Source organism: Vombatus ursinus, unplaced genomic scaffold (assembly GCF_900497805.2).
Source record: "Vombatus ursinus unplaced genomic scaffold, bare-nosed wombat genome assembly UNPS02014774.1, whole genome shotgun sequence".
Classification (NCBI taxonomy): Eukaryota; Metazoa; Chordata; class Mammalia; order Diprotodontia; family Vombatidae; genus Vombatus; species Vombatus ursinus.
Window position 1 is genome coordinate 21,000,712 of NW_020954552.1, and position 23,203 is coordinate 21,023,914.

Genomic DNA, 23,203 nt, shown 5'->3' on the forward strand with positions numbered 1-23,203 from the left:
ATCTAATGAATAGAGGGCCAGTCTTATAGTTAGAAGATCCTGGGTTTATATATATTAGCTGAGTGACCATGGGGAAGCCACTTAAACTCTCAATGCTTCAGGCAGCTCTCTAAGACTCTAAGTTCCAGAGGAATTACTGTTCTGTATATTGACAGAAGGGGTTTCAACACTAGGAGCTGCCAACACTCATGAAATCATAAATCTGGGTCAAAAAGTAAAACAAAGCAGAAAACAAAATACAAAACCCTAACACAGCACAAAAGTCTTCACCCAGTGATCTTATCATGGAAAGGACCTTTGGTCTACGACAATGAAATACAAGCTCTAAAATTTCTATCAAACTTGAAAGGATTTTAGCCTGGGCCTTGGACTGGTTATATCTGCTATCTGAGAACCAACCTGGCCAAGCATACAGAAGATTATTAAGAAAACTGGCCATAAGGAGATTTGTTGGAAGGACTGTAGGGTAGGGTACAGTGATCCATGAAATGGACAAAATTACAAAATGATTCTGTGTGGTGGGGCAGTTTGGAGAAGCTTGTCAAGGTCTTTATAAACAGTCTCTCCTTCATAGGATGATGATGGAAGAGCAGAGTGGTAGAAAATTGAGGCTTGAGGTCGGAGGGTTGTAAGGATCAGAACATTCTTAAATTGTCTATAAACATTAATTTAATTTTGGTATTCTTAATGCATAATCTTTGTCCAACAACTAATGGAGATAACATTTCCTAGAGAAACTGAACCACCACCATATTTGCATTCTTACTATTGAGAAGATTAAATTAATCCTATATCATTTTTAACTGATCCTATTTACAATGAAAGGATTTTGTTCTGTAATTGCTTAAGTCATGGTTCTTTGTCTCAGAACTTAGTTCATAAATTCAGCTGGCCTGTAATGAATTAAGTTTAGAAATCCAATTCTCCTGCTAATCACTGTTCTATTCTTGCCTCAAGGAAATCCGTTATCCTCGGGGGATGTGGGTGGACACCAGGGAGTCTGGTCTAGTATCTTTACATCACCAAACTATCCTTCAGGGATGTCTGGTTTGCTGTCCAAAATCTGGTTTACTGTCTCTAAACTTGCAGGTGGATTCAAACAATGTACATTTCTAGTCACAGGAGACAAGGAGGGAGTTGTTGCTAGCCCTTCATTCCAATTTCGAACCAATCAATGTCTCCCATGCCTCAACTCTGTAACCAATCATGTTGTCCTCACCACATTGATGCTGCCAAATCTGTAACCAGTTGGGCTATTTCTTCATCTACCCTGTTCCATTCTTTGTTCTATGCTTAAAAAAGACCAAGCTGCATCTTGGTCTACGGGTCTTTGGCCTAAACTGAGGCATCCATCAACCCACTCTGTTGTCAGGCTCTCATCCTGTTAACAAACTGTTATCTTGCTTGGAGCATATGTGCCTCAGTTGACCTTTACTGAATTTTATTCACGGCATCATAAATGAAACCAGAACACATAAAGAAGTGATAGTCAAATAGAAGGGGAGCTCTTGGGTTCATCTCAGAGAAGTGACTGGAGGAGCTGGCATAGTTACTTTCTACTTGTTTCCTCCCATTTGATCTTAGTGTCTTCCCTCTGACAAGACCCCCAATTTCAGCTGTGAGTCGTAAGTTACTCTTATTTGTGTGTAGCTGTTTCCATGCTGTTTCTTCCATCAACCTGTAAGCTCTTTGAGAGCAGGGACGTTTATTTTATTTTTTTCCTTTATCTCCCAGAAGTGTAGCACAGTACCTGGCACACAGTAGGTAGTTAATAAATGCTAGTTGACTGGCTGACTCTTCTCAAAGGTAGCAAGATATCTCATTTCGTGAGGTAGCTGAGCTTGATTCCTGACTATCTTCATGATGAGTATAACGATAAGATTATTATGAAGATAATTGTACCTTACTTACCAACATCCATTGTTGAGGATGAAGAAGTAGAGAGTGTTTATAAAGACCTTGACAAGCTTCTCCAAACTGTGTCAGTATACACTGATATTTAGTGATGTCAATGCAAAGGTAGGAACATGAGAAAATGTCAAAAAATAGTTTTTAAAAATATGGATTGGGATCAAGAATATAAAAGAGGCCAAAGGCTTGTAGTCTACTCAGAAAGTTGTGTGTCTGTGTGCACGTGTATATATGTATATGCATGCACATATATATATACATATATATTTATACATGCTATATACATAATCACACACATATTCCTGACTGCCTCATGTAGAGTTCAAACAGACTCACTGGTGATGAGATTCTCCAAATGCTTCTATTCATAGATGACATTGTGCTAAATTGCATTCAACCCCAGAACACGATAAAGGATCCTCAATGAAATCCATGGCAATGCAAAAGAGATTGTGTAATCATCCACATGGGAAAAACAAAGTGTATAGAAGATGCATATTGCTTAGACTGCAACATGAAAAAAAATATATATATACATATACATACATACACATACATATACATACACATACATGTATATGTATATACATATATACATATACATACACATACATGTATATACATATATACATATATACATATTATATATATATATACACACACACACACATATCTTGATAGGCAGCCTGTCAAGTTAGTCTGTCAATGTATACGCCTATCTCAGATGGGTTGTTGCAGATGGACCCAGAATTGGGCTAAGAGGAAGAATTTGGAGTGCTTTGCATTTGGAAAATTATGCCATGCTTTCAGTAATCCCAATCTGTGATGCTGTAAGAACCCATCTCCTTAAAACCCATATTCCCACAATGCTGTCATATGAATGTAAATCATCAAACATCAGAATCTCTGAAGAATCAAAATAAAAAATAAGCCAAAGCACAATGGAATTGTTGGTGGTGGGTATAAAAGTAAGCTGAATTTTTAACCAAAAATGCCATGACGAGAAATAACGTAAAATATAACAAATCTACGTAATTGTAAATAATATTGAAAATGAGATTCAGTAAATGGTTATCTCATGTGTTACACTGGTAACTTTGCAATGTTAAAAAAACCACAGAATGTCCTCCTAGTGTCTATTAGGTAGATCCTCTATGGAGGATAGGGAAAGATATATCTGAGAATCACATAGCTAAGAAGGTGATGGGAATACATGAGGTCATAGATCCATTAGATCACATTGTAGTCTGGTTGCTAATTTCTTAATTCATGGTTTCTTACTTAAAAGAATAGATAGTCAGCCTTAAGAAAAGAAATGTAAACAGAACCACAGTTCAGGAAATTGTTAGATATAATACCTTTGGCAATGAATTATTCCCAGTATAAATATATGCAAACAGACTTCAATGGTCAAGGATCTTTTCTTGATAGGAGAGGGTATTGAATTCTTCTTGTTACACTCTCCACTAATACGGATCATGGCTTTTTCATTCCTTAAAAGATGGTTCTATGAAGTCTTCTGTTCAAAAAAATTCATCACTTGAAGGCCAGCCCTTTGATACTGAGCCTCTGCAAGTTTAGCAAAGCTTGTTGGAAGACAGACATATGCTCTGTCTATGGGCCCATACTCAAAGCTTTTCCTGCTCAGGAGGGATTCCCAGAGGCATCAGAATAGAGCTTTAATGGAGGCTTTATACACAAAATATAACCCCCAGATTATCATGAAGATAATTGTAGTTTGTGTCCCAACATCCATTGTTGAAGATGAAAAAGTAGAGATATTTAATGAAGATCTTGACAAGCTTCTCCAAACGAAGTCAACATACTTTATATTTGATAACATTTGCCCTAATATTTGGCAATATTTTACATATTTTCCTTGCATTTTGTGAAGACCATAGGGAGAATTGGATTTGCAACAGTCATTCTTGCTATTCCTTTAGCTCAGATCTCATCCAAAAGGATTTAGTTTAAGTAATGAACCAAAAGGATTTCTTCATAAGACAGGCTCACCCAAAAGGGGCTTTCATGGCAACAACCTTAAGGTTAACTTTATAGTGAAAAACTAGTCTTTAGCAATGTAATTATAGCTCTTAGATTCATGGAAGCTAGGTTGGACCCTAAGAATCCAGATTTTTAATCTGGGGTCTGTGAACTTGTTTGTTTGTTTGTTTCTGTCTGTCTGTCTATCTATCTCCATCTCTGTTCTCTCTCTCTCTCTCTCTCTCTTTCTTTCTCTCTTTCTCTCTCTCCCTCTTCTCTATCTTCATCTCTATTTTATCTGTCTTCATCCATTTTTGTCTGTCTCTCTATATAGGTGATAGAGAGTAACTATGGCAATATAATTGTTTTCCTCTGTAATCCTATGTATTTTATATGTTTAAAACATTATTCTGAGAAGGGCTCCATAGGTTTCACCATATTGCCAAAGGGGTCCATGACAAAAAGAAAAAAAAAGATTAAGAGGTGCTGGTCTATTCCAACCTCATTATTTTATAGATGAGAAAATTGAGATGTCCAGGGAGAGTAGCAAGTTGCCCTAGATCACACCACTATTATGTATCAAAGTCAGGACTTGAACCCAGGTCTTGTGACTTGGTGATATTTTTTTTTTGTATAAAATACTGCCCCCAAACATGCCTCAGGGCCACAAATATACTCAAGACCAGAAACATTAGATATGTCTCTTTCATCTATCTTTATAGCTCTTCCCAGTTGGTCAGTGAGTTCCCTTTGAATAGCTTTTATTGGCAGACAAAGGAAGGAGATGGCTGTTTTTGCTCTTAATTCCTCTTCTCTTCTGATTCCTCAATAATTTCTTGTGACTGCCCCCAAATTATTTCGGGCCTTTTGTTGATTTGCATTGATGTCTAAAAATTCCAACTCTGCATTTTTCATATAGAGTTGGAAGGATTTAAAAAATTATTCATAAAAACATAGTTATCAGTTAAAATGTGATTAATTGGATAAGAGTCTAATATTACATGTCAAAAGAATTGCACCTGAAAAATACAAATAGCTATTCCTGATTTAGGGCTGAGAGATGTCAAAGATAGCTATAGATTTAGAATATTTACAAAATGAAAAGGTCACAGGTTTAGAAAACTAATTTCAATTTGCTAGCACAGCAACTTGTATTTGGTCTTTTTGATGCAGAAGATACAGCAAAATGTATTCAGAAAATTTGAACACATAAAACATTCATTTTGTGTTTGGGGGACAGGTTTTGCAATTATAGCAACTGCATTGTAAGATTACTTTAGAGTTGTTTTTTCTTTTGATAAAATTTATTTAATTTAAGGATTAGATAGGAAGAAAGGGAAGAAGGAAGGAAGGAAAGAAACAGGCATTTAGTAAGCATCTACTATGTATTTGGCACTGTGCAAACTACTTTACAAATACATTTATCCCTTCCACATCACAGGTTTCCCCATTGCAGTTTTGATATATTGCTGGTAGGTATGAGAAATTAAATGGGAAATTTTTTGGAGTTTTGTGGATGCTGCAGATAATGCATAAAGGCTAGCAGATGATACAGAAAAAGTTTAGAAACTCAGAAGTGCATAAAATATTTGTACAGTATTGTATAATATAACATATTTTGTCCTTTAATACCGTAATAATTCAAGCTTCTTCTCTGATACAAAGGGAGGGCCAAAAATTTTTATGTGGATTTTCCAGATCACTAGGGTGCCATCCCCCTAACCCTTGTGATGTGGAAGGGATAATTGTATTATCTCATTTGCTTCTTACAACAACTATGGGAGGTAGATGCTATTATGATTTCCCATTTTACAGTTGAGGAAACTGAAGCAGACAGATTAAGTGACTTACCCAGGATCACATAGCTAATAAGTAGCTAAGACCAAATTTGAACTCAGGTCAAGGTCCAGAGCTTTATCCACTGTACTATCTAGTTGTCAACAGTCTGTTTAAAACTTTTATATTGAATGAGTTTTGATCTAAAATTTCAAGTCATTTCTTATACTTCAGCGTTACTAGGAGTGTAATCCAAGAAAATGGGTGTTTGATATAGAGTCTTTATGATCTAGTTGATGTGCCTGTTAGAATGAAGACATGGGGAAGAAGATGAGAACATCAGAGGACCCTAGATTATTTTCTGAGATTTATTTTGTTTGAATGAGAAGAAAATAGCTGGGTTTGTTTTCACAAACTAAATATCCTATGTCTCTCGTGTTTCCTCTCATCACACTTTACCTATATTCCTCGGCTAGCATTTCCACCACTGATGAAATAAAGAAAATAAAACAAATGTAAATGCACGCATTTAGCTACATGTTAATGAAGCCAGCAAAAGGTTGGAAGGGGGAGATGATAGTGTGGAGTAGATTGAACCTTATGATTTAAAAAAAAATTGTGGAATTTATTTATTTCTATGACTGATCCCCTATTAACATGGATGACCAAGGTCTAAGTGTCTAAGTTCTTCTCAGAGTGGGTCAGGGTCACTAGGGTTTCCAAGAGATTCTTTCAAGTGGTCTGTGAGGTCAAATCAATTTGCATAATAATATTTGAATGTCTTTATTTTGAATAGGACAAATGTTAGTAGATGGAATCCTCATAAACAAAAGCTCTTTAGGCGTCTTTAACAGTTTTTAAGAATTTGAAGGGGTCCTGAGATTAAAAAGTTTGAGAACTGCTGGTCTATGTTAATACCTTTAGCAGCAGGTGTATAAATGAAACAATCAGCTCTGAAAGTGATGTCATTGAATCTGGATTCCTTCTTGTTTTACTTAGGACCAGAAGCCATCTGTTATCTCCCTTCAGAAGCTGATTGCAAGAGAAGTAGCCAATGAAGAAAGAGGGATGTTTCTCATCAGTGCTTCATCTGCTGGCCCTGAGATGTATGAAATCCATACCAATTCTAAGGAGGAGCGTAATAATTGGATGAGGAGGATACAAGAAGCAGTAGAAAGGTAAAGTTGCAACATTTTCCTGTACCAGGGAGTGGAGTTGGGTGTTGAGGGAAGATCATTCTAACCTTATCTCCACTCCTCCCCTGAATAAAGCCTTTGTTCCAGCCAGATTGATCTACCCACTCTCACTTGAACACGCCTTGGTTACTCCTGCCTCTCTTTTTGTTCATTTTTTTCCTGCCTGGAATATCCTCATCCCTCCTGTCCACCCGTCCGACTTCTAGCCATCCTTCAAGAACCCACTCCGGTCACAACTCTTCCATGAAGCCTTCCCTGCCTACTTCAACACCTAGTGGTCTCTCTTTGCACAGAATTCCTGTAGTGCCCTATCTCTACCATTCAAAGGACATCTAGAACATTAGTATGTACTATGAGCTGTCTTTTTATGTCATCTCTCCTGTTTCCCCAGTTAGATTATAAATTCTTTGAGGACAGGGAACCATTTCTGATTCTTCTTTGTATCCTTTACAATGCCTAGCAGAGCACCTTGCAAATAGTAGATACTTAATAAATGTATTAATTATTTGATCTGTATGTTCTTAACTAGGGCAGCTAGGTGATGCAGTATATAGAGTGCTGGACCTGGAGTCAGTAAGACTCACCTTCCTGAGTTCAAATCTGGCCTCAGACACTGAACTAGTTGTGTGACCCTGGGTAAGTCATTTAGCCCTGTTGGCCTCAATTTCTTCATCTGTCGAATGAGCTGGAGAAGGAAATGGCAAACCATTCCAGTATCTTTGCAAAGAAAACTTCAAAATGGGATCACAAAGAATAGGACATGACTTAAATGACTGAACAACAACTACAATATTCTTAACTGCATTTTTTTCTTATCACCTTCTTATAGAAATGACTAATGTCATTTTGAATAGTCATTAGATTTTTTAGAAATTATTTTTATTGTGAACTTAAGAACAATAATAATTTTGTTGTTCAGTTGTGTCCAACTCTTCATGACCCCATTTGGGGTTTTCTTGGCCAAGACACTAGAGTGGTTTGCCATTTACTTCTCCAGCTCATTTTACAGATGAGGAAACTGAGGCAAACTGGGTGAAGTGACTTATCCAGGATCACATAGCTAGGACAAATTTGAATTCAGGAAAATGAGTCTTTCTGACCGCAGGGTCAGTGCTCTGTGCATTCTGGCACCACCTATGGTGCCACCTAGCTGCCCTAACGATAATAATAGCTAGTATTCATAAAGCACTTTGAGGTTTACAAAGCACTTTACATGTTATCTGGTTTGATCCTCACAACAGTCTTGTAAGGTAGGTGCTGTTGTCCCAGTTTTAAGAAATAGGCTGATAGAATTATGTGATTTGTCCAGAATCACAGTGCTGGGAAATGTCTGAGGCAGTGTTTGAAGTCCACTCTTCCTGATGCCAAGTGCTGTAATTTATCCACATGATTTCACTGGGAGGAGAAAAATATATTTTTTTAAATTTTATTTTAAAGATGTATTTCCTATTCTCAATGTAAACAGCAAAGAAACAAAACAAACAGTAATTTCCACGTACACAATGGAATACAAAAAGAAGATTATATATGAAGTTGTGAGTCTCCATTTCCTACTGCTTGCTTTCTTAAAAAAAATTATAAAATAAATTCCACTTGTTACTTTCAAAACTGTCTCCTGCTTGCTTGTGCTTCCATTTGGACTTCCCTCTATTCTCTTCTGAACATAAAAAAAAATGTCAGTGATCTTCTTTAATTTCTTTGTATCAATATTGCTAACTTCCCTACCCCATATCCCCTCTCCCCCATTAAAAAGAGAGAGGAAAAAACCCCTTGTAACAAATCAGCATAATCAAGCAAAGCAAATACAAATAGTGGCCATGACCCCAAATGTATATCCCTTTCTGCACTCTGGGTCCATCGCTTCTCTATCAGGAGGTGGATAACTTGTTTCATCATAGGTCCTCTGGAGACAGGTCATCCATCTTTCAAAACTATTTTTCATTATAATGTCCTTTCATAATTTTTTCTCTTGGTCCTCCTTACTAAATTTACTCTGCATTGGTTCATGCTACCCAGGATTCTCTGATATGATCTCTTTCATAATTTCTTATGGTACAATAATATTTCATCACATTGATACACAACAATTTGTTCAGCCATTTACCAGCTGAAGGACAAGCCAATAGATCCCAGTTCTCTTTTTCCCTTCCCTTCCCTTCCCTTCCCCTTTCCCTTTCCCTTCCTTCCCCTTATTTTTCTCCTTCCCTTTCTTTCCATTTCTCTTCTGATCCCCACTTCCGGATTAGGGAGTTTGTTTTACTTGAGAATATTCCCTCTCTAGTGTTACCTTCCTTCTGAGTCGTCCCCTTTTCCTCTCTCAATTTGTTGTCTTCCATGTTGTGTTTGATATATTTCATCACCAAACTGTTTGTAGGTGTGCATAAAAGTGTGTGTGTGCATGCTGTGTTTTCAATATTCCTTTGTCCAATTCATGTAAGAGTGAGATCCATCTGATGCCTGCTTTCTCCACCCCTCCTTTTTATATTCTCTTCTTTCCCAGTTTTGAGAAATAACGTTTCACCTACCCTTTCTTTCTTCCTTTGTACTCTAGTATATTGCTTCTACAATTCCTCCTCTTGCTCCTCCTAAAACTCTCAGAAGAGAACCAATCTATCCCAAGTTTCTCTTTTTTATTTAATTAGCTCAATACCCTTTGAAGATAATAAGTTTCTGAAGGAATATTTGTTTCTTTTCCCTAAGGGAGAATTCTTAAACTAATCAAGGAATAGAGGTGGTCATAGAAGATGAAATGGACAATTTTGTTTACATAACATTGCTTTTGCACAAGCAAAATAAATGCAGTTTCAATTAGAAGGGAAATAGTTGACATAAATTTACACATCATATTATACCCCAAACATCCAAAATGTTAATAATTGGTGCATACACATAGGAAGGAAGGCAGGAAGGATGGAAGGAAGGGGAGGAAAAAATGAGAAAGAAAGAAAAAAAGAACAAATGAACAAGAGCGTTTCCTCATCAGATAAGTGGTCAAAGGTTATGAATAAGCAGTTTTCAAATGAAGAAACATATTATTTGATGGATCTTAAAGGGGACTTAAAGTTGTACTCAGTTTTAGTTTTCTTATTCCTCAGATGCCCCTCCCCCCAAAAAATAGAAAATGAAAAAGACTACAAGTATTAGAAAGCAGAAGTTCACATTTCATTTCACTGGCTGCCAAATATGATGTTTTTCTTCTACAGTGAAACGTCGTTGTAACACTGTCCTTGGGTTCTGAGCCATGGAACTGTCTTGTAATATTATGAAGTCCTCTTGGTACTGGATGGGGTCCAGCAGGGATCTACCATATGCCAAATTTCTCCATATAGTACTGCATAGGTCAGGCTATAGATCACTATTCCAGTGTGTTTCCTAATGAATCTAAAATGAGAACATAAGGATTTCATTTCAAGTTGTCTCTGTCAATGATTGTCTTTTCCAGTTGCCCAGAGGAAGAAGGGGGAAGGATGAGTGAATCCGATGAGGATAAAAAGAAGACTGAAGCAAGAGTAGCCAGAATCCAGCAGTGCCAAGGTACAGTGCATCCTTCAGCCACAGCTGCCCAGTCCAGTCATCTGATGTGTTTGTTCTGAAGGAGAACATCAGAGGGTTTAGTGCCCCCTACTCTATTCTATGCACTATTATCTAATTGTATATATTATTGTCAGGGTCACAGAAGCCCTAGCATGTCAGAGATGGAAGGGATCTTAGAATTTATCTGGTCCACTCTTGTATTTTGTAGATGAGGACACTGAGACCAGAGAAGTGAGGCATCTTGTCCAAAGTGAGAAAGGCAATTCATTGTAGAGCAAGGATCAAAACTTGAGTATTCTGCCTTACAATTGTCTGCTCTTTCCAATACATACCCTACCTTGCTTCCATTTACGTTAATTTTTCAACAAAATTTCTAGTTGGTTTAATATATATGTAATATATATAATTATGAATAAATTACATCTATGTATAGATTGTAATATGTATTACACATTCATTATATAATACATAATATATTTAATGTGATATATTAACATATTGAATATACGATATAATAAATATTATAATTATATTTATATTATATAATATTTATAATATATATTATAAGCAAAATATTTGTTATAACTATATATTACATTATATGATATTTATATTATATAATATGTACAATGCAATATATTATGAACATATTTATTATATTTATATAACATATATATTAAATACAATATTATATACAATATATTTATGTGTATATACATCACATATTTATATTACATATGTATACATTTATATGTATATACATCATATATTTATATTATATATTTAATTACACCTGTATGTGTCATTGGTATAATTAAGTCAGTGAAAAGCACACATATAGAGGTGGTTGAAGACTATGAATGCTTGTAAACAGAAAAAAGCAAGCCAGTATATTCAGACCTACTTAAGGCAGTCTGAAGCTTCAGTCTTTTTACACTTTTGTATTGTATTTGTTGGTGGGTCATCTGAAGGTCTATTCTTAATGTCAAATTCAAAACTGAAGAGAAAATAACAATTGTCACCAGATGACTGCATATGCTATTTCTTGGAACTGGCAACATTGCTGTGGCAGATACTTTTGTGCTCTCTTCCCCCTCTTCCGAGTAGAATCTAAACTTTTTGAGGTTAGGGACTCCTGCTTTTGTGTGTGCGTGTGTCTCATAGCAGCAAGCTTTGCATAAAATAAGAGCTTAATGAGTATTGATTTAATGGAATTATAACTTGGGGTCATATAATAATAATTATAATAATAGCTAAGATTTATGCAGATTGCACCCCAAAATCTTATTGTAATTTTGATAACAAAACTGTTTGAAGTACCCTGTGTAAGTTTTTTGGGCAGCTAGGTGGCACATTGGTTAGGAGCCAGGCCTGGAGTCAGGAAGACTCATCTTCCTGAGTTCAAATCTGCCCTCAGATACTTACTAGTTGTGTGACCCTGAGCAAATCACTTAACCTTGTTTGCCTCAGTTTTTTCTGAGGCAAAATGAACTGGAGAAGAAAACAGCAAACCACTCCAGTATCCCTGACAAGAAAACCCCAAATGGGGTCACAGAGAGTCGTACACAACTGAACAAGTCAGTATAAGTTCTTTAAGGTTTGCAAAGTATGTATTATATATATTATGTCTTTTGGAATAGTGTTTGCTCTAATGTTAACAGTGGTATTACCCTTTGGCAAATATAATTTTGCAGAGCTACTTAGTAACCAGGACCAACAGATCTGCACGTATTTGGAAGAAAAGCTTAATATCTATGCGGAACTTGGAGAAATGGGTGGACTTGAAGATGTCCATTTAGAACCTCATCTCCTTATTAAGCATGACCCTGGAGAAGCCCCTCAGGCTGCCTCATTGTTAGCAGCGGCACTAAAGGAAGGTGAGTTGATTTAGCAATGTGGCCATTTGGATACATAGAACTTGATGGCTGAGAGGCCCCTCAGAGGGCACCCCACCTGAGCCCCTCAGGCTGAGGCCCCTCAAGGTGAAGTGATCCCCCAGAGTGAGAGGCATCTTGATGGATTTACTCTGACAGAAGTCCAACGCAGAGAGAAGCACTTGATAACGAGCGATGAGAATAAGCCACAGACATTGCCAAGTTCGGTTTAGTCAATCTTTGAACGTCTTTCCTGTCAGGATTTTTACTTAGAGTATTGACAGTAAAATTAATTTTTTTTTTTAGTTGTAATAAGCTCAGTGCTTGTTGCAGTGCCATACACTGAATAGGCACTTTATAATTTCTTTTTGTATTGTTATGGGTTCAGCTACTTTGATTTCTTCTGCCCTTTTTTGACTGAGTGTGTGACAAATGGTGACAGGCTCTAAGTGCAGGCAGTCAGTGAGAGGACAGAGAGCACCCAAGAAGCCAGGTCAGCCACTAACAGGCTTGTCAGACCTAAATGATTGACAACCAACATGTCCTCTTGTGCCTGAGAGCTTTTAGTGGGCATTCATTCTAGAGTGAGGCCGTTAGTTCTTTTACAATTTAGTGCATCTCCATGATGCTTCTCTTTTCATTCTTTTTTATTCTTTTTCATTCTATTTTATTTTCATTCTATGAATATTCATTCAATCTTTTCATTCTATTTTATTTTCATTCTATGAATATTCATTCAATCTTTTCATTCTATTTTATTTCTGTTGGTATCTTTTGTTTTTACATTACATTTACTTCCAAATATATGAATGTAGTCACTGTGTATATTGTTTCCGTGGGTCTGCTCACTTCATTTAGTATTATTTAATATAAATCTTCCCATCCTTCTCTGCATTCTTCATTTTTATCACACACATTCATAGCACAATAGTATTCTATTACATTTGTTTGTTACAATTTGTTTATCCATTCCCCAATCAATTGATAGACCTTAATTTAAAATCAAATGCTTTAGCCCTGGTCTTCATGAATATCTAATATTTCCAAATAATATTTTTATAATTACCTTGTAACAGTATACCTTAGTTAATTGACCTGCAGAGAAGTTTTTCCAGCATATACATTTATTTTTTTTAAAGTTTTATTGTTGCCTTTTGTATTGGTCACCACAAGTGTACAGTGTGTTTAGACACCACAAATCATTTCTGGGCCAACACTGAACCCTCCTTGGTACCTTTGAAGAGCATTTAAGCAAAATCTACAGATATCGTCACTGTGTATGCTAGATTCCAAATCTATAGTCCTTCAGTTGAAAAACTGAAAATAGGGAGGTATATTTCACCACCACTATTTGAGACCATTACAGTTGGAGTTCAAATACTTTACAGTGTTGTTTTATTTGCATTATTATAATCTTTGTGTATATTGTTGTGGCTATGTTGAATTCTCTCTGCATCACTGCAAACAAGTCTTCCCATGTTTCTCTGAATTCTTCATATATGTCATTTCGAAAGGCACAATGATATTCCATTCTATTTATATGCCATGATTTGTTCACTCATCACCTATTTGGTGGCCTCTCGCTTTGTTTCCAGTTTTTTGCTACCACAAAAAATGCGGCTATGAACATTTTGGCATATAAGAGACCCTTCAGACTTCAATATTTATCTCTCTTCCTTAACCCAGTCTTGTGCACTTGTCTCTAGCTGAAAGCCTCCAGGTTACTGTGATGGCCACACAAGCAGGTGATGCAAATAATTCATCGGAGGAGAATTGTGGAGAATTAGACTGGACAGATACACTCCAGGCTAGTGAAGAACTCACACCTTCTACTGCTTGTAAGTGGAAATAGGGTTTGGAATAGACCAGAAAACGATTAAGGATATTTGGGAAGAATGGAATTTTATTAGATGCATTTGCCTCTGCTAGTTAGGGATGTTGATTGCTTTTCTATCCCTCTTCCATCTCTCTGCCATCTCTATAGCTTTACTTTAAACTGTTCATTAGGAAGATATTGTCCATATACAAAAATGACCCAATCCTGGCCACAGGTAGGGCATGGGCTTGGGAATGAATGCTTTTCTACTTATGGTGATGGGATAGGATGAACTGACATACTCTCTTTGACCCAGCACCCCTCTGCTGAGGAAGTAACTGGTTCAGGCTGATTAGGCTGTAGAAGAGAGGATTAACCAGGACAAAGCAAATAGCTTCCTACAGGAATCCAACCCTTGTGGGGGTGGAGCCAAGATGTCAGAGGGAAAGCAGTGACTTTCTAGAGCTCTCCCCCAAACCCCTCCAAATACCTACAAAAATGGCTCTAAACAAATTCTAAAGCAGCAGAACCCACAAAAAAACATAGTAAAACAAATTTCCAGCCCAAGACAACCTGGAAAGCTGATCAGAAAGGTATATTGCACTGGGCTGGGAGAGGAGCGCAGTTTGGCATGGGCGTGCAGGCCGCAGCGACTCTGGAGCAGGCCTCAGAGGACTGAATCGTGGGCAGCTGTGGCAGTTTCTAGACTTCTCAACCCAGGAACACCAAAGACAACTTAGAAGGTCAGTGGGAAAAGTCTGTTACTGCGGTGAGAGAAGAAGCTAGATCTCAGCTCCCCCAAGGGCAGCAGCTGGCTTCTGAGCTTCCTGCCCACAGACTGAGGGGGAATCGAGTGGCTGATCAGAGGGGGATTGCAAGGATCTCTTTGCCAGGGCTGAGGCAGGAATCTCTTGCTTTGCCCATGCTTGGATCTGGGTCACAGTTCTGAGGGGTAGTCCTGGGGCGAGGAGGAACGCTGGTGCGGTGGAACTTGTTGTGGCTGTGGAGAGGAAACACCTCGCCCCTTATCATACCACCTTGGAAGAACTGACACTTTTCAGGTCCCTAGAAGTATCTCTGAAAACAACTGTACAAACCCCCGAAGCTTGGGACAGTACATTCTCCACATTGGAAACAGACTGTTACCTTAACAAAGAGTTTAAAACTCAAGTAATTGGTTGAGATCATGAGCAAGCAGCGCAAAAAGAGTCAGACTATATTATCTTACTTTGGTGACAAAGAAGATCGAAACATACAACCAGAAGAAGAAGACAAAGTCAAAGCTCCTACATCCAAAACTTCCAAGAAAAATATGAATCAGTCCCAGGCCTTGGAAGAGCTCAAAAGGTATTTTGAGAAGCAAGTAAGAGAAGTAAAGGAAAAACTGGGAAGAGAAATGAGAGTGATGCAAGAAAATCATGAAAAGCAAGTTAACAGCTTGCTAAAGGATACCCAAAAAAATACTAAAGAAAATAACACCTTAAAAAATAGCCTAACCCAAATGGCAAAAGAGGTCCAAAAAGCCAATGAAGAAAAGAATGCCCTAAAGAGCAAAATTGGCCAAATGGAAAAGGAAGTCCAAAAGCTTACTGAAGAAAATACTTCCTTAAAAATTAGAATAGAGCAATTGGAAGCTAGTGACTTTATGAAAAATCAAGACACTGTAAAACAAATCCAAAAGAATGAAAAATTAGAAAATAATGTGAAATATCTCATTGGAAAAACAACTGACCTGGAAAATAGATCCAGGAGAGAGAATTTAAAAATTATTGGACTATCTGAAAGCCATGATAAAAAAAAGAGCCTAGACGTCATCTTTCAAGAAATTATCAAGAAAAACTGCCCTGATATTTTAGAACCAGAGGGCAAAATAGAAATTGAAAGGAATCCAACCCTTGACTCTGGCCTCCTGTACCCACTGAGATGATGGCTCAGCCCGTTAAAAATGAGGCATGCTCCCTTTTCCTCCAAACACATATATACCAAGCAGATGGGGGAGATAAGGATGTCAAAAGAATTTTCCCTGAATAGGGAACACCAGAGCTCATCTCAGAGCCAGTTAGTTAAGGGTGTATTCTAATTTCTTTCAAATGTAGGAGTATTGGGGTGAAAAATGGTTTAGGTGAACTTTCAAGACCTCATGACTCTCTTACTTATCAACACCATTAAAAATCTGGGTATTGTGCTGATTGGCATCTTCTGTAAAGGTTCCTGAGGTGGAACTGCATAGCATGTCATCGTGGCCATGGATGGATGACATAAGCCTCCTTGAAATGGTCATAAATGCACAATGACTAATCCCTTTGTAAGTAGTCAAAGTTTTGAGGAAAAAATTGCAGCCTTAGCATTTCTTTAAAAATTCAGTGCCCTTTTAATTAAGATAAATAGAAGCAGGAGAGTATTTTTTTTAATATTACAGACTCTCTGTACAATATAATAAATTTTTCTTCTCAGGTCCTGCTTTGTCTAATTTTCAGTTTCTATTTCCAGAATGTGTACACATGTTTCCCATTTCTACAAATCCCAGATTGAGCTGCACAGGGTGATTTCCTTTTTAAAGAAGAATCACTTTTTTTTTGTGATTGAGGAAGTACTATCTAAAAATATATGTAGGCATCTGCTTCTTCCCTTTCCACCCAAGGGAGTACTGGAAGAGGACCTCTTTTCCATCCCTGCAGCTGCAGAGAACACATGACCACTTCTTCCTTCCTCTCCATGATTGAGGTGGTTCCAAGTCTCCTTGCTTCCCTCACCTAGACTCATCACAGGGATTAGGAAAATTCCTAATGTACTCCCTTTCACCTGTTGCCACTGTCTGGATCCCTCAGTATTGAGCTTTTTCCAATATTGTGTCATCAAGGTGAATACAGAGCAGGGGGATGATGAGGGGAATGATGTCCATTCACTGTGCTCTCCATGCCTAATTGGGGGTTTCGGTCAGTACATCTGGGGAGGCTGGTTTGCATTGTGCTGGTCCCAGAAGGGATGGTGGTGAGCAGGGCCAGAGATGTTTGATCCACTCCTGCCCAAGGTGAGTCTTCTGGAAGTTCAGCAAAGCTTAAAGTCTTCTTGAACCTAGAAGATACTTGACTGTGCTTGGGTCAGTTCTGAAACTGCCCTAGGGTTTAATCTACTCAAGGTCAGGCCCAAGATATCCAGGATTTCACACTAAGTTAGATTTCCAAAGTCTGATCCAGAATTACTGGCATGAGGACCTTGGTTTCTTGGGAATATACTTTGCTGGAAAACCCCTTCACTAGGCTGAGACTGAATATACCTCCTGTAATGAGGGAAAATTTTGTTTCTCTGTTTCTTTCTTCTGCCTTCATTTGACTCAACCTCCTTTGGATGGTTTTTTTTTGTCCTTTTGTGTCGTTTTGTTTTTCTAAGTGTTACTGTCATCATTCCTCTCAGGAGAGGAAAATGACTGATTCTTTAGCACTTCATTTAGTACATTTTATTGAGTGTTAGGTAAAGTATCTAACAGTGGAATCCTCTTTTGAATGAAGTGAAATCTATAAGGGGGTGAACAGTTCTCCTCCGTTAACTTAGATCTTTTAGCCCATTCCACTGAAAAGAAATTATATATATATAAAATTTTACATAGATATATACACACATACATTACATACATACATGTATATGTATACGTGCATACATATATATTACATGCACACACGTATATGTGTATACATATACACACACGTGTATATGTATATACATACATACACACATACATATATATACACGCGCGCGCGCACACACACATATACATATGTATATGTATATGAAAGGGCTCTTTCCACATCATGGAAGAGTGTGTGGGGCCCCAGAGTTCTTGCCACTGTAATGCTGAAGATCTCTACTGTATATAGCTAGTGAAATAAACACATTTCAATGAGTATGTTCCCCTGTGGCAGGACATGGATAAGACGTGGTGGGAAGGCATAGGTGGATTGCTCTCTCAGTTATTAGACGGAACATCTAAACTGATGAAATCACAGATTTCTTTAAGCTCTTAAACATATTTCCCCACACAGGAATAAAACGACCCTATAGAAAAATCCACCCAAATGAAAGGGAAGAGGGGAAGAGAGAAAATGAGTGTGTGGGGGGCAGGACGCGGAGAGCATGGAGTACTGAAGAGATTGCTAGATTTAGAGTCAGGAAGAACTAGGTTCAAATAAGGCCCCTGACACTCACTAGCTACAATCGTAGGTAAGTTATTTAACATCTATGTGCCTCAGATAACTCCCTGTGACTTATCTACCAAGTAAAAGGCAGCTTAATTTTGCCTAGGGTGGAGGGAGTTCCCATATTGGGTATGCTCTTGGCTGATGTAATCATAGATCCTTTGTTCATATACATACATGTTCATGCATGTGATTTCTTTAAAAAAAAGTCACAATATATACACAGGTTTTATCAGAACCCTAATTGGGTTGTTGTTGTTTGTCCCTCATTCTTGAAGAGGCCCATGACCTCAGGAATGTGCTGCCATGAGTTGCAAATGAATTGGATTTAAGTGAGGGAGTGCTGTGTGAAGTCACCAGCTTCACTTTCTCCTCCAGAGCCATCTGGATCCAGTGGCCAGATAGAGATCAAGATGACTGGAAATGGCCCTGGATGCAGTGGGAAACCTTGGCCTTTTTAAGCTAAGGTCTTTAATAGGTCTCAGTTTGACTGAGGCAGAGCCTATTCAGTGATTAAGCCTAGGTAAGAAAGGAGGCAAAGAATGGCCTCTTTTATCTATTCTCTATTACCCTCAGGGTTTCTAGCTAAAACAGAAACAATTGCTATTTATATTTACTCTCAGCCATGGTTGGCCAATCTAGGAGAACCTGAGTGATTTTGGTTTTTAAGGCTTGGTTCTTAAGAAAGAAATGTAGCCCATAAACCCCAAGATATCTTGTGAGGTTTCAGGGATCAAAATTTACATTCCTTTGGACAGAGCACCTGCAGGTGAGGGTATGATTTCCTATGTGGACAGAGGGAGAGGAAGGAGGGGAGGAAAAGAAAGAAAAAGAAAAGGAAAAGAAAGAAGCAAATAAAATAACACATGAAAACTCTCAGAGCTAAAGAGTGCTATTTAAATACAAAATGGATAAAGTTTTAGTTCTGTAGTACAGCATTGGTAAATAAATTTAAAATCTTGTAAGGGAATCTTAATGGTTAAAATTAAATAAATATGTGTGAAATTATTTCAGATTTTTCTCAGGTGCTATTTTAAAAATAAATTTTATTGATATCTCTTATTTTTACATGAACAAAATTTCTTTCAGTATCCCTCCTCCTCCCAGAGAGCTATTTGTTAAAACAAATAATAATTTTTAAAGAAAAAAAAAGGAAGATAAAAAAATCAGAAAAACTGATCAAAACATCAAAAAATTCTGAAAATATGTGCAATATTCCACACTTGTGGGACTGCTAATTTGATACTCTTTATTTTTTAATTTAAAAGACTATTCAGTATATTAGTTTGTAGCATAAGAAAAACGAAAAAATAATGGTTTTGAAATGAATGAAAAGTATTGGGGGGATAGAGATTTTTATCCTTGCATAATGCATTAGGAGGCAATAGATACTCATCTTTATGACTTATGAAAATACCTCATTCTTAGCTTCTAAGGCCTTTACTTGTATGCTTTGGTTTGTTGGTCATTGCGTGTTGCCTTGCTTATTCCCCTCATCCCATAAGAGAGCCTTGTCACTGCCTCTTTTGTCTGTTGTGAAACCTATGACTCACTCCTCTTCCTCTATGGGCTTCTGGTTATATTGCTTCTGTCCTATAGAACCCGTATTAAATTCTTGGCAAGACCTTTCCTGATTAAGTGGAAGTGAGTTGTAAAAGCCAATCTGTATTTCCCATAACCAACACATTATACTACTTAAAGAAAGAAAAAAGAGGCATCAAAAGTGATGATCATATATATATATGTTTGTATGTGTGTGTATATATATATATATATACACACACACATGTATATATACATACAGACACACACACACACACACACACACATATATATGTATGTATATATATATATATATATATAGTAGTGCTTTAAGGTTTGCAAAATGCTTTACAAATACTATCTCATTTTATCCTCACTACATCCCTGGAGAGTAGGTGCTATTATTATCCCAATTTTACAGATGAGGAAACTGAGGCAGACAGTGGTTAAGTGACTTGCCTAGAGTCATACAGCTTGTAAGTATCTGAGGCTGCATTTGAATTCCGTCTTCTTGACTCCAAAGCTAACCTTCTATCCACTGCAACACCAATTGCTTCTTTCAATGATTTTTACCATTGTCTTTTCTATTAGTATGTAAGCTCCATGAGGGCAGGGATTGTATTTTTTTTTGGGAGGGGCCATATTCTATTTTAGTACTTTATACATTGGGGCCTTCAATAAATATTCTTTGGTGCTATGGTTTAAAAAAATTTAACATCTGTTCATAATTTAAGCTAGCATATTTTCATGAGTTTGATAAGCTCTTTCTTTTTCTGTCTTAAATGGTGTGCTTTCAGCACAAGTTACCGAAGGAGAAGAAAGAAGAAAATCTTGTGATTTGGAATCCTATATCCGTGGTATTGTAAATAACATGGCAAGCCCTGATGCAGGGGAGAAGGTATAGTTAATGATCTATTAGTAAAATAATGCATTCATTATTTTATAAACTAAAAGTCAGCTGAAATTGAATTTCCTGGGCTATAAATGACAAGAGAAATGATAGCAGGAGTATTTATATTTGTATTTTTCTGAATTAATTTGTCTTTTTCTCCCCCACCCCCCATTAATTTGAGCATCCATATGAATCGCCATATCATGTAGGTATCAACAAAGCAGCAGATTAAAAAAAATAATTAAAAAGATTAAGAATCTGATTAATCACTTTGTGTGTGTGTGTGTGTGTGTACCTTCTCTTCATTCTTTTTCTTGTTTCCCATTCAATGCCCTCTTTGTCTTTGTTTTGTTCCCTTTTTCCTTCTTGCCTGTTCTTTCCTTTTAGGTTCCCTGACTCTGGTTCCAGCTGCTCAGACCCCATGTTCTTCCTACTGTTGTCCATACTATCTGCTTTTGTCTTAGGCTGGAATCTTTGTAACTGATACTGTTCTCTACGTAGTAGCAAGTTTTGCATCTCTCTTTGAATAATTCTAAAAACTGGCAGATGAGCATACCTTTTTAACTAACTGCTATTTCTTCCACATATGACACTTCTGATTGTCTTTAAATGGATTGAGGTAATGGGGCAGGGGTCTCTGAATTCAGTGTTTTTTCTATCACACAATTTAGATATGAGGAAACCTGGGAGAAAATCTAGTCCAGGGACTCTGTGGACCCTAAGGGTTATATGGATAGATTTCAGGATGTTTCTGAACTTGGTTGGGAAAATATCTATATCTATATATTTTTTATTTTCACTAACCTCTAACTGAAATTTAGCATTTTCTTAAACTATTCAAAGATATTATTCTGAAAAGAAGTCCACAGGTTTCCCCAGGCCACCAAAAAGATCCATAATGCCAAAAAGATAAAAAGTTAAGGACTAGATTTTAATACAACCCTCTCTCTCTACCCCATCTTTCTTTTGAGGAAACTGAAATCCAGAGACATAACGTGACTTATCCAAGGTCATACAGGCAGTAAGTAGCACAAACAGGATATGAACCCAGGTCTTCTGATCCTGAGTCTAGTGGTTTTTTTTCCTACTACAGCATAACCTGGCTCAGTCTCTAGAATTTTTACCTTACCTAAATCAAGAATATACTTATTAACATGTATTCATATCTGATGCATATGGATACATTACCTAGACCACATATCCCCATATATATGTGTTTCCATGAAAAGAATAAAATTTTCCACCTACTGGTTCTGATTTTTAAGATTCCTAACATCACCTATTTCTTAAAATTTACCTTTTGCAGTGAGAACTTCTTAGTTTTGAGTGCTTTTGTGTTTCAGGAGCTCAATAGGTCTGCAGTGTTTTTCTCTATAATGGAGAACTGGTTTCTGCCTTCTCTTCTCCCCTTTACTTACAGATGGATAGGAAGGTTGGATCAAGTTTGCACATTACTCAGAGAGTCAACTAGCCTTCAGAAGTTTTGCCCCCAGAGCAATATTTTGGGAAGCTTGTTACTTAGCATAAGTGAAATGAGGCATAAAGAGGGGTCACTTGTCATCTAGCCTTTGAAATACCATGAATATTCTGCTTTGGAATTTACTGTTTTAGTTAGCTATGTGTGGCTTTTTGGCATTTCTACAAAGCTTTGAAAAAATTAAATCTGAAATTGAAATAGAGAATGGAATGCATTTTGGCTCTTGGTCACCATCAGTCTTGTAGCTCTCCAGATTTACCACAAGGTGGCTGACGAACCCCATTAAAGAGAAGTCTCCAGGGTGAAGAATTCTTTATCTAAGGAATAATGTTTTGCCTGACTCATTCAAAGCTCATGGGAAGCCAGTGGTAATTATCTAGAAATAACACATCCCTTTCTGTTTCTCATGCCTCAGGTATCTATAGGTCTAATTAAAACCAATTGATACAGTAAACCAATTTTTGATTTAATTCTTGTAATGATGGAGGAGGGAAAGAAAATGGAATAAGAAAAACTATACATGTGTATACATAAACATACATAGTTTTCACATATATATTTCAGAAATAATCTATTTTTCTCTTTTGCTCTCTATATGTATGTTTGCATATATGATATAAATGAATGTATAGTTCAGAAATAACTTCTTTCTCTTTCTCCATGTATGTGTATATGTATGTGTATATGTATGTGTGTGTATATACACATATAATTTGCCCCATATACGTGGAGTTCAGAAATAAGCTCTCTTCCTTCCTTCCTTCTTTCCTTCCTTCCTTCCTTCCTTTCCTCCCTCCTTTCCTTTTTTCTTCTCTTTCTCTATCTCTCTCTCTCCCCCCTCCTTTGTCCCTCTCTCATATACAGTCTTCTCTCCTGTTCCACATTGTGTATGGAAATGTTCATTTTACTTGATGCTTAAGTTCAGAATAAAAAGAAAATGAAATTGAAAAAAATGAGTAGACCACACACACACACACACACACACACACACACACACACACACACACAC

General features: G+C 37.1%; 1 protein-coding gene across 4 annotated transcripts in view; it reads left to right on the forward strand.

The window, feature by feature from the left end:
• ARHGEF28 (Rho guanine nucleotide exchange factor 28) overlaps nucleotides 1-23,203 on the forward strand; it is a 372,652-nt gene that overhangs the window by 299,747 nt on the left and 49,702 nt on the right. For all 4 annotated transcript variants that reach the window (XM_027864273.1, XM_027864271.1, XM_027864272.1 and 1 more), the window contains 5 exons: nucleotides 6,670-6,848; nucleotides 10,309-10,400; nucleotides 12,095-12,277; nucleotides 13,981-14,112; nucleotides 20,623-20,723. In XM_027864273.1, coding sequence (XP_027720074.1) covers nucleotides 6,670-6,848; nucleotides 10,309-10,400; nucleotides 12,095-12,277; nucleotides 13,981-14,112; nucleotides 20,623-20,723 — 687 coding nt within the window. The remainder of the gene's footprint in view (nucleotides 1-6,669; nucleotides 6,849-10,308; nucleotides 10,401-12,094; nucleotides 12,278-13,980; nucleotides 14,113-20,622; nucleotides 20,724-23,203) is intronic.